Source organism: Pseudophryne corroboree, chromosome 6 (genome assembly GCF_028390025.1).
Source record: "Pseudophryne corroboree isolate aPseCor3 chromosome 6, aPseCor3.hap2, whole genome shotgun sequence".
Taxonomy (NCBI): Eukaryota; Metazoa; Chordata; class Amphibia; order Anura; family Myobatrachidae; genus Pseudophryne; species Pseudophryne corroboree.
This window is the reverse complement of record NC_086449.1, coordinates 172,881,868-172,900,644: the sequence shown is the minus strand read 5'-3', so window position 1 is coordinate 172,900,644 and position 18,777 is coordinate 172,881,868. Positions and strand designations below refer to the sequence as shown.

The 18,777-nt window shown below is 49.1% G+C and overlaps 2 protein-coding genes across 3 annotated transcripts in view; one reads left to right on the top strand and one right to left on the bottom strand.

The window, feature by feature from the left end:
• Positions 1-18,777, bottom strand: part of MOB1A (MOB kinase activator 1A) — a 340,751-nt gene that overhangs the window by 146,365 nt on the left and 175,609 nt on the right. The window lies entirely within an intron of this gene.
• The window catches only part of BOLA3 (bolA family member 3), a 63,075-nt gene that overhangs the window by 24,137 nt on the left and 20,161 nt on the right, over positions 1-18,777 (top strand). The window contains exon 3 of the mRNA XM_063932114.1: positions 3,392-3,480. Within this exon, the coding sequence (XP_063788184.1) occupies positions 3,392-3,480 (89 nt within the window). The remainder of the gene's footprint in view (positions 1-3,391; positions 3,481-18,777) is intronic.

Here is an 18,777-nt window from a genome sequence, read left to right as displayed (position 1 = left end):
TTCGGTGAGACCCATTCTGAATTTAAAATCCTTGAACACTTATATAAGGAAGTTCATGTTCAAAATGGAATCGCTCAGGGCGGTTATTGCAAGCCTGGAAGAGGGGGATTTTATGGTGTCGCTGGATATCAAGGATGCTTATTGCATGTCCCCATTTACCCACCTCACCAGGAGTACCTCAGGTTTGTGGTACAGGATTGTCATTTACCAATTCCAGACGTTGCCGTTTGGTCTGTCCACGGCACCGAGAGTATTTACCAAGGTAATGGCCGAAATGATGATACATCCTTCGGAAGAAGGGAGTTATAATTACCCCGTACTTGGACGATCTCCTTATAAAGGCGAGGTCCAGAGAGCAGTTGTTGATCAGCGTAGCACTCTCTCGGGAAGTGTTGCAACAGCACGGCTGGATTCTGAATATCCCAAAGTCGCAGCCGATTCCTGCGACGCGTCTGCTCTTCCTGGGCATGATTCTGGACACAGAACAGAAGAAGGTGTTTCTACCGGTGGAGAAGGCCCAGGAATTGTCATCTCTGGTCAGGGACCTCCTGAAACCAAAACAGGTGTCGGTGCATCACTGCACGCGAGTCCTGAGAAAGGTGGTGGCTTCTTACGAAGCAATTCCCTTCGGCAGGTTCCATGCAAGGATCTTTCAGTGGGATCTGTTAGACAAATGGTCCGGATCGCATCTTCAGATGCATCGGTTGATCACCCTGTCCCCAAGGGCCAGGGTGTCTCTGCTGTGTTGGCTGCAGAGTGCTCATCTTCTCGAGGGCCGCAGATTCGGCATACAGGACTGGGTCCTGGTGACCACGGATGCAAGCCTCCGAGGATGGGGGGCAGTCACTCAGGGAAGGAACTTCCAAGGACAGTGGTCAAGTCAGGAGACTTCACTACACATAAATATACTGGAACTAAGGGCCATTTACAACGTCCTGAGTCAAGCAGAGCCCCTGCTTCAAAACCAACCAGTGCTGATTCAATCAGACAACATCACGGCGGTCGCCCATGTAAACCGCCAAGGCGGCACAAGAAGCAGGATGGTGATGGCAGAAGCCACAAGGATTCTCCGATGGGCGGAGAATCACGTGCTAGCACTGTCAGCAGTGTTCATTCCGGGAGTGGACAACTGGGAAGCAGACTTCCTCAGCAGGCACGACCTCCACCCGGGAGAGTGGGGACTTCATCCAGAAGTCTTCACGCAGATTGTAAACTGTTGGGAACGGCCACAGGTGGACATGATGGCGTCCCGCCTCAACAAAAAGCTAAAAAAATATTGCGCCAAGTCAAGGGACCCTCAGGCGATAGCTGTGGACGCACTAGTGACACCGTGGGTGTACCAGGTTTATGTGTTCCCTCCTCTTCCTCTCATACCCAAGGTACTGAGGATAGTAAGAAAGAGAGGAGTAAGAACCATACTCATCGTTCCGGATTGGCCAAGAAGAACTTGGTACCCAGAACTGCAAGAAATGATCTCAGAGGACCCATGGCCTCTGCCTCTCAGACAGGACCTGTTACAGCAGGGGCCCTGTCTGTTCCAAGACTTACCGCGGCTGCGTTTGACGGCATGGCGATTGAACGCCGGATCCTAACGGAAAAGGGCATTTCAGATGAAGTGATTCCTACGCTGATAAAGGCTAGGAAAGACGTGCAAGCACAACATTATCACCGTATATGGCGAAAATATGTTGCTTGGTGTGAGGCCAGGAAGGCCCCTACAGAAGAATTCCAGCTGGGTCGATTCCTGCACTTCCTACAGTCAGGAGTGACTATGGGCCTAAAATTAGGATCCATAAAGGTCCAGATTTCGGCCCTATCTATTTTCTTTCAAAAAGAACTGGCTTCACTGCCTGAAGTTCAGACGTTTGTTAAGGGAGTGCTGCATATTCAGCCCCCTTTTGTGCCTCCAGTGGCACCTTGGGATCTTAACGTTGTGTTGGATTTCCTGAAATCCCACTGGTTTGAGCCACTTAAGACAGTGGAGCTAAAATATCTCACGTGGAAAGTGGTCATGCTATTGTCCTTAGCTTCGGCTAGGCGTGTGTCAGAATTGGCGGCTTTGTCATGTAAAAGCCCTTATCTGATCTTCCATATGGACAGGGCAGAATTGAGGACTCGTCCCCAATTTCTCCCTAAGGTGGTATCAGTGTTTCATTTGAACCAACCTATTGTGGTGCCTGCGGCTACTCGGGACTTGGAGGACTCCAAGTTACTAGATGTAGTCAGGGCTTTGAAAATCTATGTAGCCAGGACGGCTGGAGTCAGGAAAACTGACTCGCTGTTTATCCTGCATGCACCCAACAAGCTGGGTGCTCCTGCTTCAAAGCAAACTATTGCGCGCTGGATCTGTAACACGATTCAGCAAGCTCATTCTGCGGCAGGATTGCAGCATCCTAAATCAGTAAAAGCCCTTTCCACAAGGAAGGTGGGCTCTTCTTGGGCGGCTGCCCGAGGGGTCTCTGCTTTACAGCTTTGCCGAGCTGCTACTTGGTCGGGTTCAAACACATTTGCTAAGTTCTACAAGTTTGATACCCTGGCTGAGGAGGACCTTGCCTTTGCTCATTCGGTGCTGCAGAGTCATCCGCACTCTCCCGCCCGTTTGGGAGCTTTGGTATAATCCCCATGGTCCTTACGGAGTTCCCAGCATCCACTAGGACGTCAGAGAAAATAAGAATTTACTCACCGGTAATTCTATTTCTCGTAGTCCGTAGTGGATGCTGGGCGCCCGTCCCAAGTGCGGACTCTCTGCAATACATGTATATAGTTATTGCTTAACTAAAGGGTTATTGTTATGAGCCATCCGTTGATTGAGGCTCAGTTATTGTTCATACTGTTAACTGGGTTTGGTTATCACAAGTTGTACAGTGTGATTGGTGTGGCTGATATGAGTCTTACCCTGGATTCCAAATCCTTTCCTTGTTGTGTCAGCTCTTCCGGGCACAGTTTCCTTAACTGAGGTCTGGAGGAGGGGTATAGAGGGAGGAGCCAGTGCACACCAGATAGTACCTAATCTTTCTTTTAGAGTGCCCAGTCTCCTGCGGAGCCCGTCTATTCCCCATGGTCCTTACGGAGTTCCCAGCATCCACTACGGACTACGAGAAATAGAATTACCGGTGAGTAAATTCTTATTTTTTTTTTTTTTTTTGTGTGTGGCATTTAGAAGCAAACAAATAACACGGCCAGATTGTTGGCTGGTTGGAATGATATCCTGATGTATGGCCCACATACAGTAAGTGTCTAACATCTGATGTGAGTGCTAAAGCCTGTGCTTATTATATGAATTGGTTACCATCTAGGAATGGTCGGAGTGATAAAGGTAATTAATCTTCAGTTTAATGCTTTTCAGTAGATGAATATTGAGCAGTGTTTAAAAGAAGCCTATGTTTTACAGGTGGTTGTGGGGCAATGTATGAAATCCACATTGAATCTGAAGAGTTCAGAGCGAAACGCATAGTACAGCAGCATCAAATGATTAATGATGTGAGTATAATGTTCTATGCTTAATAAAGGTCTTTCTAACTAGTACAGTATTTATTTTTTATAGAAAGCTTTATTAACACATATGCAATAAGCAGCATAGCACAGTGTGTGGCTCCACCAGAAAATTCTATTTAATTTCCTTTTTGAAGAGAAACTTCATTGTCCATTAGTTTTGCAGCTCATAACAAAACGTGGTTTGTTCTGCACAGACAATATTGTGCCTTTTTGCCCGTAAGTACCTACTCTTAACACTGATACTCCTAAATTTCTTGAGCCCCATACACACTAGATGAGAAAGTAAGATATCGCTCAGAAGGGCCATTCTGAGCAATATCTTTTACTATCTCGTCTAGTGTGTACACTTAACATCATTAACGATTTGCGCTCCCGTGCATCGTTAACGACCCCCTCCCTCGTCTGAACAGTCCAGACGAGAGAGGACCTCGTTAATAAGAGCCATGCTCCTCCCCGCCGGCATCGGCAAGTGTTTAATTGCTTGCCGATGCCGGGTCCCTGCTGCAGCCAATATCGCCAGGTAAACAGATCGGCTAGTGTGTACCCAGCTTTACATTTCTTTCAAGTTCAATTAGTGGATATAGTCTTTCCCCCTGAAGCTAATGGCACTCCTTTACAAATTGGTGATTTAATACAGTTGTTTGTTATGAGATTGCTACAGATTCAATGTGTAGGGAGTTGGCGCTCAGATCAGTCAGGCATTCGATTGTGTAGTTGGAAACGTTTTCCCAACATTGTCTGGATTTGGATAGATCTCAGTGTTATGTTTAAAAACCATTTGTGCACTACAGTTTTGCTTTAAACCATCTTTCTCTGGCAGGGTCCACAGGTTATCCACAGGATAACAATGGCATGTGATGAAGCGACAGCGGATTTGCACCAATCGGTTAAAGCTTTTCCGGCCTCCAAGCATGCATCGGGCCCGTCCATATATCCCTGCCTCCTTGCTCAGGCAAATCAGTTTTTTGTTTGATGCAGCAGGAGCCGGACCATGGTCAGAGGGCTGCTGGTTTTTAGCAGCCCTAAGCTTTCTTATTTTATTTTTATAGCCTTACTATTTTTTTGAGTGATCTTTCTAAACAGCGTCTTATACGTACCTTAGAAAGAGTCGCTCAAACAACTCTCCGCCGGGTCGCAACGCTTACCCATGAGTACAGTGCTGTTTCGGCGGGCGCCTGTGTCGGATATACTAGCAGGTCCAGCAGACGTTACCAGGCTGTGGCCAGAGCACGGGAAGAAGGTAAGGCATCGGTTCCGCTTAGAAGGGGAATACGGACACAGCCGCACTGTTTTGGGAGGAGACCACCAAACAGTCGCTGATGCGGCTGCCACCTCGGGTGCACCAGCGCTAGGCCTTAGGGATCAGAGGCTCCAGGAATAGTATGAGGTCGCGATTACTAGGGGTGATGTGAGCAGTGGGGAGTCAGACGCTGTCCTGGTCGCCCCTCCGCCCAGTTCATGACCAGTTTCCTCCGAGTCTCCCGCTATGAACTGTTTCCCGCTTCCGTCTCAGACGCTGTACACGTAGGGGACCCAGTCGCAGCATAGGCGGCTGTGTGACTGGTGCGTCCGTGTTCACTGAGCGTCTGTGTTCACTATAGGTTCATGGAGCGGCAGTGTACACTAGTAGCGTCTGGATCCACTCAGCGTTCGCTAACGTATTGATCAATTCTGGAAGCGAGATGAGTCTCCCTGTATCCCACTCTACTGAGTACGGGTTATACAGCACTAAAGTCTCTATCTACCTTTTGAGTACGAATAGTTAGATAAGTGCCTATTGCATATTAGTCTGTATACATTTACTGTTTCTTTCGCATTTGCGTCTGAATACGTTAGATCTGTTTAAACATGATGCTGTAATATGTTCTCCTACATACTTAAAATGTAGTTGTAGTTGATGATGTGCTCATATTGCTTAATATACTAATGTATAACCTGACACTGCTAGTGTGATTGCTGACTTTACTGTATTTTTGTCAGTTTGTTTATTCCGATCCTCAATGCTGGTGCATTGGTAGGGTCGGATTGTATATCACTTTGATTGCAGTCACAAATTGTGATTGCTGACTTTGCTGTATTTCTCATACGTCCTAGAGGATGCTGGGGTCACTTCAAGAACCATGGGGTATAGACGGGATCCGCAGGAGACATGGGCACTTTAAGGCTTTCAAAGGGGTGTGAACTGGCTCCTCCCTCTATGCCCCTCTCCAAACTCCAGTTTAGAATCTGTGCCCAGGCAGACTGGATGCACACTGAGGAGCTCTACTGAGTTTCTCTGAAAAGACTTTAAGTTAGGTTTTTTATTTTCAGGGAGCACTGATGGCAACAGTCTCCCTGCTTCGTGGGACTTAGGGGAGAGAAGTCAGACCTACTTCTGTGAGTTTAAAGGATCTGCTTCTTTGGCTACAGGACACCATTAGCTCCTGAGGGTTTGGAACACTAGGTACACCTAGGGGTTCATTCCCAGAGCCTGCCGTCACCCCCCTTGCAGAGCTAGAAGACGGATGAGTAGAAGAAGGTCAGAAGACTCCAGTGACGGCTTTGAGGTACCGCACAGCGGCCGCGCTGAGCGAAATGCTCCCACACACAACAGCACTGCGCGGGGGGGGGGGGGGCGCGCGCCCTGGGCAGCATATAAACCTCATTTCTGCTGTGGGGTACACTGGGCTCCACAAGGATAGACATTGGGGTGTAGAGTAGTAGGGTCTTGATCCGAGGCACCAACAGGCTCAAAGCTTTGACTGTTCTCAGAATACACAGCGCCGCCTCCTCTATAACTCCGCCTCCCTGCACAGGAGCTCAGTTTTGTAGTTGGTGCTGCAGTAAGCAGGCACATAACAGAGGGGCTGCTGCTGCCTAAGAAGAGCTTTTTTTGAAGAAAAAAAGTGAAGACTTCAAGGGCAGCAGAGGTGGTAGCCCTGGTTACTGGGTAACTACAGCAGAAGGCTCCGCTTTTCTTCACGTCAGGCACACACGACGGGGGCTCTCCGGGATCGCGTGGCCTCGCTTTGGGAGGTGGTAAGTGGGTCCCGCTTGCGGGTCCCGGTCTTTATCGCGATCCGGCGCGGTCAGTGGGAGGCGGGCCGCGCGCGCTGGCGGTGGACACTGTGGCAGTACAGGCGATCCCACTAGATCACCAGGGCATGGGTGCAGGTCAGGTTTTCTCTCTAACCCATTTTCAGTAGCCCACAGTACCCGGTGGTTTTGCCAGCAGGGGGATAAGGCTTAGACCTGAAGCCCCTCCCCCAGCCCCAGGGCGCCATTTCCCGCAAATGTTCCCGCCCTGGAGCTGCATATCTGTCTCTCCCTCACTCCCTGTCAGTGTCTGGGCGCCATTATCTCTCAGCTTCACTGTTCCTGGGACTGCTTGGGCAAATCCTCCTGTGTAAAGCCGCCTGGTTGTCAGTGCTGTGACTTTACATGACACTTAAGTATTCCACCTGCCTTTTTAGACAGGGCTAGTTAAGAAAGAGTGCATTTAGTCAGGGTTTTCTAGTACAATTACCCTGTGATATACATCCAGTTCTTACTGTGTAGTGTTATATCTATTGAATATATATATATATATATATATATGCTAGTCCAGTGCAGTCTTATTGTTAGTAATAACCTCTGCATTGTACAAACTGTGACTATCTGTGTGTGCATTAGATAGCTGAGTGGTGTCCATTTTGTGTCTTTCACTCAACTTGCTATCCCTATATTCTATAACCTGAGGGGGCTTGGTGTGTCAGGTTTTATATTGATATAGGATTTTCACAAAGATATACTTTAATACGTATTTCTGTAACGTCCTAGTGGATGCTGGGGACTCCGTAAGGACCATGGGGAATAGACGGGCTCCGCAGGAGACATGGGCACTTTAAGAAAGAATTTGGATTCTGGTGTGCTCTGGCTCCTCCCTCTATGTCCCTCCTCCAGACCTCAGTTTGAATCTGTGCCCGGACGAGCTGGGTGCTACTTAGAGAGCTCTCCTGAGCTTGCTATAAGAAAGTATTTTGTTAGGTTTTTTATTTTCGGGGAGATCTGCTGGCAACAGACTCCCTGCATCGTGGGACTGAGGGGAGAGAAGCAGCCCTACTCTCTGAAGATAGGTCCTGCTTCTTAGGCTACTGGACACCATTAGCTCCAGAGGGATCGTACACAGGATCTCACCCTTTGTCGTCCGATCCCGGAGCCGCGCCGCCGTCCTCCTCGCAGAGCCGGAAGACAGAAGCCGGGTGAAAGAAGCAAGAAGATTTCGAAATCGGCGGCAGAAGACTCCAGTCTTCAAACTGAGGTAGCGCACAGCACTGCAGCTGTGCGCCATTGCTCCCACACTACACCCACATACTCCGGTCACTGTAGGGTGCAGGGCGCAGGGGGGGGCGCCCTGGGCAGCAATTAGGACCTCTTGGCAAAAGTGGGCATATATACAGTTGGGCACTGTATATATGCATGAGCCCCCGCCATTATAATATACAGAAACGCGGGACAGAAGCCCGCCGTCGAGGGGGCAGGGCTTCTTCCTCAGCACTCACCAGCGCCATTTTCTCTCCACAGCTCCGCTGAGAGGAAGCTCCCCAGGCTCTCCCCTGCAGATTCACGGTAGAAGAGGGAAAAAAGAGAGGGGGGGCCCATAAATTTGGCGCAAAAACATAATATACAGCAGCTACTGGGTTAACACTAAGTTACTGTGTGATTCCTGGGACATATAGCGCTGGGGTGTGTGCTGGCATACTCTCTCTCTGTCTCTCCAAAGGGCCTTGTGGGGGAACGGTCTTCAAAAAAGAGCATCCCCTGTGTGTTTGTGGTGTGTCGGTACGCTTGTGTCGACATGTTTGACGAGGAAGGCTATGTGGAAGCAGAGCGGGAGCAAATGAATGTGGGGTCTCCGCCGACGGCGCCGACCCCTGATTGGATGGATACGTGGAAGGTTTTAAATGATAATGTTAATTCCTTGCATAAAAGGTTGGATAAAGCTGAAACCTTAGGACAGTCAGGGTCTCAACCCATGCCTGATCCGATGTCGCAGAGGCCGTCAGGGTCTCAGAAGCGCCCACTATCCCAAATTGTTGACACAGATACCGACATGGATTCTGACTCCAGTGTAGATTACGATGATGCAAAGTTACAGCCTAAATTGGCTAAAGCCATCCGTTATATGATTATTGCAATGAAGGATGTGTTGCACATCACAGAGGAAACCCCAGTCACTGACAAGAGTGTTCATATGTATGGGGAGAAAAGGCAGGAGGTGACCTTTCCCCCTTCACATGAGCTGAATGAGTTATGTGAAAAGGCTTGGGAATCTCCAGATAAAAAACTGCAGATTTCCAAGAGGATGCTTATGGCGTATCCCTTCCCGCCAACGGACAGGTTACGCTGGGAATCCTCCCCTAGGGTGGACAAAGCTCTAACACGCTTATCCAAGAGGGTAGCCCTGCCGTCACAGGATACGGCCACCCTAAAAGATGCTGCGGATAGAAAGCAGGTGGGTACCCTGAAGTCCATTTATACACATTCAGGTACCTTACTAAGGCTGGCAATTGCGTCGGCCTGGGTGTGTAGTGCTGTAGCAGCATGGACGGATACCTTGTCTGAGGAGCTTGATACCTTAGACAAGGATACTATATTAATGACCCTGGGGCATATAAAAGACGCTGTCCTATATATGAGAGATGCTCAAAGAGACATTTGCCTACTGGGCTCTAGAATAAATGCAATGTCGATTTCTGCCAGAAGGGTCCTGTGGACTCTGCAATGGACAGGCGATGCCGACTCAAACAGGCACATGGAGGTTTTACCTTACGAGGGTGAGGAACTGTTTGGGGAGGGTCTCTCGGACCTGGTCTCCACAGCTACTGCTGGAAAGTCAATTTTTTTTCCATATGTTCCCTCACAGCCTAAGAAAGCACCGTATTACCAAATGCAGTCCTTTCGATCACAAAAAGGCAAGAAAGTCCGAGGTGCGTCCTTTCTTGCCAGAGGCAGGGGCAGAGGAAGGAAGCTGCACAACACAGCTAGTTCCCAGGAACAGAAGTCCTCCCCGGCTTCCACTAAATCCACCGCATGACGCTGGGGCTCCACAGGCGGAGCAAGGCCCGGTGGGGGCGCGTCTCTGAAAATTCAGCCACAAGTGGGTTCACTCCCAGGTGGATCCCTGGGCAATAGAGATTGTGTCTCAGGGATACAAGCTGGAATTCAAAGAGATGCCCCCTCACCGATTACCTCAAATCGGCCCTGCCAGCTTCCCCCTTAGAGAGGGAAATAGTGTTAGCTGCAATTCACAAATTGTATCTTCAGCAGGTGGTGGTCAAGGTTCCCCTCCTTCAACAAGGGAAGGGTTATTATTCGACCATGTTTGTGGTACCGAAACCGGACGGTTCGGTCAGACCCATATTAAATTTAAAATCCCTGAACATATACCTGAAAAGGTTCAAGTTCAAGATGGAATCGCTCAGAGCGGTCATTGCAAGCCTGGAAGAGGGGGATTTTATGGTGTCTCTGGACATAAAGGATGCATACCTTCATGTCCCTATTTATCCACCTCATCAGGCGTACCTCAGATTTGTGGTACAGGATTGTCATTACCAATTTCAGACGTTGCCGTTTGGTCTCTCCACGGCACCGAGACTATTTACCAAGGTGATGGCAGAAAATATTGTACTCCTGCGGAAGCAAGGGGTCACAATTATCCCATACTTGGACGATCTCCTCATAAAAACGATGTCAAGAGAGCAGTTACTGATCAGCGTAGCACGCTCTCTGGAAGTATTAGGACAGCACGGCTGGATTCTGAATATTCCAAAGTCGCAGTTGATTCCTACGACTCGTCTGCCCTTCCTGGGCATGATTCTGGACACAGACCAAAAGAGGGTTTATCTCCCGATGGAGAAGGCTCAGGGACTCATGACACTGGTCAGAGACCTATTAAAACCAAAAAAGGTTTCTGTGCATCACTGCACACGAGTCCTGGGAAAGATGGTGGCATCGTACAAGGCCATTCCCTTCGGCAGGTTCCATGCGAGGACCTTTCAATGGGATCTCCTGGACAAGTGGTCCAGATCGCATCTTCAGATGCATCGGTTAATCACCCTATCCCCCAGGGCCAGGGTGTCTCTCCTGTGGTGGCTGCAGAGTGCTCACCTTCTCGAGGGCCGCAGTTTCGGCATTCAGGACTGGGTCTTGGTGACCACGGATGCAAGCCTCCGGGGGTGGGGGGCAGTCTCGCAGGGAAGAAATTTCCAAGGCCTGTGGTCAAGTCAGGAGACTTGCCTTCACATCAACATCCTGGAACTAAGGGCCATATACAACGCCCTACGTCAAGCGGAGTCCCTACTTCGTGACCAACCGGTTCTGATTCAGTCAGACAACATAACCGCAGTGGCTCATGTAAACCGCCAAGGCTGCACAAGGAGCAATGTGGAACTACCACAAATAGACATGATCGCGTCACGCCTCAACAAAAAGCTACAGAGCTATTGCGCCAGGTCAAGGGACCCTCAGGCGGTAGCTGTAGACGCCCTGGTGACACCGTGGGTGTTCCAGTCGGTCTATGTATTTCCTCCTCTTCCTCTCATACCCAAGGTACTGAGGATAATAAGAAAAAGAGGAGTAAGAGAACAATTCTCATTGTTCCAGATTGGCCACGAAGGACTTGGTATCCAGATCTGCAAGAATTGCTCACAGAGGATCCGTGGCCTCTTCCTCTAAGACAGGACCTGTTGCAACAGGGATCCTGTCTCTTCCAAGACTTACCGCGGCTGCGTTTGACGGCATGGCGGTTGAACGCCGGATCCTAGCAGAAAAGGGTATTCCGGAGGAGGTCATTCCTACGCTGATAAAGGCTAGGAAGGACGTAACAGCTAAACATTATCACCGGATATGGCGAAAATATGTTTCTTGGTGTGAGGCCAGCAATGCTCCTACAGAGGAGTTTCAGCTGGGCCGTTTCCTTCACTTCCTTCAGTCAGGAGTGGATTTGGGCCTGAAGTTAGGCTCAATTAAGGTCCAGATTTCGGCCCTTTCCATTTTCTTTCAAAAGGAGTTGGCTTCTCTGCCAGAAGTTCAGACGTTTGTGAAAGGAGTGCTGCATATTCAGCCTACCTTTGTGCCTCCAGTGGCACCTTGGAATCTTAACGTGGTGTTGAGTTTCCTGAAATCACACTGGTTTGAACCACTTAAAACAGTGGAGTTGAAATATCTCACGTGGAAGGTGGTCATGCTATTAGCCTTGGCTTCGGCTAAGCGCGTTTCAGAATTAGCGGCTTTGTCTCACAAAAGCCCCTATCTGATTTTCCATATGGATAGAGTGGAATTGAGGACACGTCCCCAATTTCTGCCAAAAGTGGTCTCATCCTTTCATATGAACCAACCTATTGTGGTGCCTGTGGCTACTCGTGACTTGGAGGATTCCGAGTTACTAGATGTGGTCAGGGCTTTAAAAGTTTATGTAGCCAGAACGGCTAGAGTCAGGAAAACGGAGTCACTGTTTATCCTGTATGCATCCAACAAGCTTGGTGCTCCTGCTTCAAAGTAGACTATTGCTCGCTGGATCTGTAACACGATTCAGCAGGCTCATTCTGTGGCTGGATTGCCGCAGCCAAAATCAGTGAAAGCCCATTCCACTAGGAAGGTGGGCTCTTCTTGGGCGGCTGCCCGAGGGGTCTCTGCATTACAGCTATGCTGAGCTGCTACTTGGTCAGGTGCAAATACGTTTGCAAAGTTCTACAAGTTTGATACCCTGGCTGAGGAGGACCTAACGTTTCCACACTCGGTGCTGCAGAGCGTTCCGCACTCTCCCGCCCGTTTGGGAGCTTTGGTATAATCCCCATTGTCCTTACGGAGTCCCCAGCATCCATGTTTTGTCCCCTGTACTGTCCTTTGTACGGCGCTGCGAAACACATGTGGCGCCTTATAAATAAAATGTAATAATAATAATAATAATAATAATCCACTAGGACGTTAGAGAAAATAAGATTTTACTTACCGGTAAATCTATTTCTCGTAGTCTGTAGTGGATGCTGGGCGCCCGTCCCAAGTGTGGACTTTTTCTGCAATGCTTGTATATAGTTATTGCTTAAATAAGGGTTATGTTATAGTTGCATCAGGGTTTATCTGATGCTCTGTTATTGTTCATACTGTTAACTGGGTAAAGTTATCACAAGTTATACGGTGTGATTGGTGTGACTGGTATGAGTCTTACCCTGGATTCCCAAAATCCTTTCCTTGTACTGTCGGCTCTTCCGGGCACAGTTTCTTTAACTGAGGTCTGGAGGAGGGACATAGAGGGAGGAGCCAGAGTACACCAGAATCCAAATTCTTTGTTAAAGTGCCCATGTCTCCTGCGGAGCCCGTCTATTCCCCATGGTCCTTACGGAGTCCCCAGCATCCACTACGGACTACGAGAAATAGATTTACCGGTAAGTAAAATCTTATTTTCTCTGACGTCCTAGTGGATGCTGGGACTCCGTCAGGACCATGGGGATTAGCGGCTCCGCAGGAGACAGGGCACAAAAATAAAGCTTTAGGATCAGGTGGTGTGCACTGGCTCCTCCCCCTATGACCCTCCTCCAAGCCTCAGTTAGGTTTTTGTGCCCGTCCGAGCAGGGTGCAATCTAGGTGGCTCTCCTAAAGAGCTGCTTAGAAAAAGTTATTAGGTTTTTTATTTTCAGTGAGACCTGCTGGCAACAGGCTCACTGCTACGAGGGACTTAGGGGAGAGAAGTGAACTCACCTGCGTGCAGGATGGATTGGCTTCTTAGGCTACTGGACACCATTAGCTCCAGAGGGATCGAACACAGGCCCAGCCATGGAGTCCGGTCCCGGAGCCGCGCCGCCGACCCCCTTGCAGATGCCGAAAAGTGAAGAGGTCCAGAAACCGGCGGCAGAAGACTTTTCAGTCTTCATGAGGTAGCGCACAGCACTGCAGCTGTGCGCCATTGTTGTCACACACTTCACACCAGCGGTCACGGAGGGTGCAGGGCGCTGGGGGGGGCGCCCTGGGCAGCAATGATAATACCTTATTCTGGCTAAAAAATACATCACATATAGTCCCTGGGGCTATATGGATGTATTTAACCCCTGCCAGGTCTCAGAAAAACGGGAGAAGAAGCCCGCCGAAAAGGGGGCGGGGCCTATTCTCCTCAGCACACAGCGCCATTTTCCCTCACAGAAATGCTGGTGGGAAGGCTCCCAGGCTCTCCCCTGCACTGCACTACAGAAACAGGGTTAAAACAGAGAGGGGGGGCACTTATTTGGCGATATGATTATATATATTAAGATGCTATAAGGGAAAAACACTTATATGAAGGTTGTCCCTGTATAATTATAGCGTTTTGGTGTGTGCTGGCAAACTCTCCCTCTGTCTCCCCAAAGGGCTAGTGGGGTCCTGTCCTCTATCAGAGCATTCCCTGTGTGTGTGCTGTGTGTCGGTACGTGTGTGTCGACATGTATGAGGACGATGTTGGTGAGGAGGCGGAGCAATTGCCTGTAATGGTGATGTCACTCTCTAGGGAGTCGACACCGGAATGGATGGCTTATTAAGGAATTACGTGATAATGTCAACACGCTGCAAGGTCGGTTGACGACATGAGACGGCCGGCAAACAAAATAGTACCTGTCCAGGCGTCTCAAACACCGTCAGGGGCATTAAAACGCCCATTTTACCTCAGTCGGTCGACACAGACACAGACATGGACACTGACTCCAGTGTCGACGGTGAAGAAACAAACGTATTTTCCTTTAGGGCCACACGTTAATTGTTAAGGGCAATGAAGGAGGTGTTACATATTTCTGATACTACAAGTACCACAAAAAAGGGTATTATGTGGGGTGTGAAAAAACTACCTATAGTTTTTCCTGAATCAGATAAATTAAACGAAGTGTGTGATGATGCGTGGGTTTCCCCCAATAGAAAATTATTGGCGGTATACCCTTTCCCGCCAGAAGTTAGGGCGCGTTGGGAAACACCCCTCAGGGTGGATAAGGCGCTCACACGCTTATCAAAACAAGTGGCGGTACAGTCTCCAGATAGGGCCGCCCTCAAGGAGCCAGCTGATAGGAGGCTGGAAAATATCCTAAAAAGTATATACACACATACTGGTGTTATACTGCGACCAGCGATCGCCTCAGCCTGGATGTGCAGCGCTGGGGTGGCTTGGTCGGATTCCCTGACTGAAAATATTGATACCCTTGACAGGGACAGTATTTTATTTACTATAGAGCATTTATAGGATGCATTTCTATATATGCGAGATGCACAGAGGGATATTTGCACTCTGGCATCAAGAGTAAGTGCGATGTCCATATCTGCCAGAAGATGTTTATGGACACGACAGTGGTCAGGTGATGCAGATTCCAAACGGCACATGGAAGTATTGCCGTATAAAGGAGAGGAGTTATTTGGGGTCGGTCCATCGGACCTGGTGGCCACGACAACAGCTGGAAAATCCACCTTTTTTACCCCAAGTTACATCTCGGCAGAAAAAGACACTGTCTTTTCAGCCTCAGTCCTTTCGTCCCCATAAGGGCAAGCGGGCAAAAGGCCAGTCATATCTGCCCAGGGATAGAGGAAAGGGAAGAAGACTGCAGCAGGCAGCCCATTCCCAGGAACAGAAGCCCTTCACCGCTTCTGCCAAGCCCTCAGCATGACGCTGGGGCCGTACAGGACCCCTGGATCCTACAAGTAGTATCCCAGGGGTACTGATTGGAAATTCGAGACGTCTCCCCCTCGCAGGCTCCTGATGTCTGCTTTACCAACGTCTTCCTCCGACAGGAAGGCAGTATTGGAAACAATTCACAAGCTGTATTCCCAGCAGGTGATAATCAAAGTACCCCTCCTACAACAAGGAAAGGGGTATTATTCCACACTATATTGTGGTACTGAAGCCAGACGGCTCGGTGAGACCTATTCTAAATCTGAAATCTTTGAACACTTACATACAAAGGTTCAAATCAAGATGGAGTCACTCAGAGCAGTGATAGCGAACTAGGAAGAAGGGGACTATATGGTGTCCCTGGACATCAGGGATGCTTACATCCATGTCCAAAATTGCCTTTCTCACCAAGGGTACCTCAGGTTCGTGGTACGGAACTGTCACTATCAGTTTCAGACGCTGCCGTTTGGATTGTCCACGGCACCCCGGGTCTTTACCAAAGTAATGGCCGAAATGATGATTCTTCAAAGAAAAGGCGTCTTAAATATCCCTTACTTGGACGATCTCCTGATAAGGGCAAGGTCCAGAGAACAGTTGGAAGTCGAAGTAGCACTATCTCAAGTAGTTCTACGACAGCACGGGTGGATTCTAAATATTCCAAAATCACAGCCGTTTCCGACGACACGTCTGCTGTTCCTAGGGATGATTCTGGACACAGTCCAGAAAAAGGTGTTTCTCCCGGAGGAGAAAGCCAGGGAGTTATCCGAGCTAGTCAGGAACCTCCTAAAACCAGGAAAAGTGTCAGTGCAGCATTGCACAAGAGTCCTGGGAAAAATGGTGGCTTATTACGAAGCGATTCCATTCGGCAGATTCCACGCAAGAACTTTTCAGTGGGATCTGCTGGACAAATGGTCCGGATTGCATCTTCAGATGCATCAGCGGATAACCCTATCTCCAAGAACAAGGGTATCTCTCCTGTGGTGGTTACAGAGTGCTCATCTTCTAGAGGGCCGCAGATTCGGCATTCAGGATTGGATGCTGGTGACCACGGAGGCCAGCCTGAGAGGCTGGGGAGCAGTCACACAGGGAAAAAATTTCTAGGGAGTGTGATCAAGTCTGGAGACTTTTCTCCACATAAATATACTGGAGCTAAGGACAATTTACAATGCTCTAAGCTTAGCAAGACCTCTGCTTCAAGGTCAGCCGGTATTGATCCAGTGGGACAACATCACGGCAGTCGCCCACGTAAACAGACAGGGCGGCACAAGAAGCAGGAGGCCAATGGCAGAAACTGCAAGGATTTTTCGCTGGGCGGAAAATCATGTGATAGCACTGTCAGCAGTGTTCATTCCGGGAATGGACAACTGGGAAGCAGACTTCCTCAGCAGAAAAAACTGGACAGGTATTGCGCCAGGTCAAGAGACCCTCAGGCAATAGCTGTAGACGCTCTGGTAACACCATGGGTGTACCAGTCAGTGTAGGTGTTTCCTCCTCTGCCTCTCATACCAAAAGTACTGAGAATTATACGGCAAAGGGGAGTAAGAACGATACTCGTGGCTCCGGATTGGCCAAGAAGAACTTGGTACCCGGAACTTCAGGAGATGCTCACGGAAGATCCGTGGCCTCTACCCCTAAGACGGGACCTGCTTCAGCAGGGACCGGGTCTATTCCAAGACTTACCGCGGCTGTTTTTAACGGCATGGCGGTTGAACGCCGAATTCTAAGGGAAAAAGGCATTCCGGAAGAGGTCATCCCTACGCTGGTAAAAGCCAGGAAGGAGGTGACTGCACAACATTATCACCGCATTTGGAGAAAATATGTTGCGTGGTGGGAGGCCAGGAAGGCCACCACGGAGGAATTTCAACTGGGTCGATTCCTACATTTCCTGCAAACAGGATTGTCTATGGGACTCAAATTGGGGTCCATTAAGATTCAAATTTCGGCCCTGTCGATTTCTTCCAGAAAAAATTGGCTTCAGTTCCTGAAGTCCAGACTTTTGTAAAAGGAGTACTACATATACAGCCCCCGGTTGTGCCCCCAGTGGCTCCGTGGGACCTTAATGTAGTTTTGGATTTTCTCAAATCCCATTGGTTTGAGCCACTCAAATCGGTGGATTTGAAATATCTTACATGGAAAGTAACCATGCTACTGGCCCTGGCTTCAGCCAGGAGAGTATCAGAATTGGCGGCTTTATCGTATAAAAGCCCATATCTGATTTTCCATTCGGACAGGGCAGAACTGCGGACGCGTCCTCAGTTTCTGCCTAAGGTGGTGTCAGCGTTTCACCTGAACCAACCTATTGTGGTGCCTGCGGCTACTAGCGATTTGGAGGATTCCAAGTTGCTGGACGTTGTCAGGGCATTGAAAATATATATTTCAAGGACGGCCGGAGTCAGAAAATCTGACTCGCTGTTTATACTGTATGCACCCAACAAGCTGGGTGCTCCTGCTTCTAAGCAGACGATTGCTCGTTGGATTTGTAGCACAATTCAACTTGCACATTCTGTGGCAGGCCTGCCACAGCCTAAATCTGTCAAGGCCCATTCCACAAGGAAGGTGGGCTCATCCTGGGCGGCTGCCCGAGGGGTCTCGGCATTACAACTCTGCCGAGCAGCTACGTGGTCGGGGGAGAACACGTTTGTAAAATTCTACAAATTTGATACCCTGGCTAAAGAGGACCTGGAGTTCTCTCATTCGGTGCTGCAGAGTCATCCGCACTCTCCCGCCCGTTTGGGAGCTTTGGTATAATCCCCATGGTCCTGACGGAGTCCCAGCATCCACTAGGACGTCAGAGAAAATAAGATTTTACTTACCGATAAATCTATTTCTCGTAGTCCGTAGTGGATGCTGGGCGCCCATCCCAAGTGCGGATTGTCTGCAATACTTGTACATAGTTATTGTTACAAAAAAATCGGGTTGTTATTGTTGTGAGCCGTCTGTTCAGAGGCTCCTACGTTTTGTCATACTGTTAACTGGGTTCAGATCACAGGTTGTACAGTGTGATTGGTGTGGCTGGTATGAGTCTTACCCGGGATTCAAAATCCTTCCTTATTGTGTACGCTCGTCCGGGCACAGTATCCTAACTGAGGCTTGGAGGAGGGTCATAGGGGGAGGAGCCAGTGCACACCACCTGATCCTAAAGCTTTATTTTTGTGCCCTGTCTCCTGCGGAGCCGCTAATCCCCATGGTCCTGACGGAGTCCCAGCATCCACTACGGACTACGAGAAATAGATTTATCGGTAAGTAAAATCTTATTTTTTCTCTCTGATTTTAGTCACCATATCTCTCCTTTATCTCTGCTAGTGCTGACTACACTGCGCAGGGGTTTGGGTAAGAGGTATTGTGCTGCTGCCAATTGTACTGTGTTACCTGATACTGCAAGTTATATCATGTCTGCTTCTGAGGGTAACGGTTCTGGGGCTGAACACACTGCCGGTGTTGCTGAAGCCACTGATCCCTATGAGGAGAATATAGCAGCTGTGGGCTTTGGTTCTGGGGGCTCCTTGCCCCCCAGTGGGACTGTGGCAACGGAGGTACATAATGACCCACCGTGAGCCGCTTTTTCCACGCTTCCACATACGCTAGTTAATAAACTAACACCCCCTATGGGACCCCCTATGCCGGTACAACCGTATGTGGTCCCT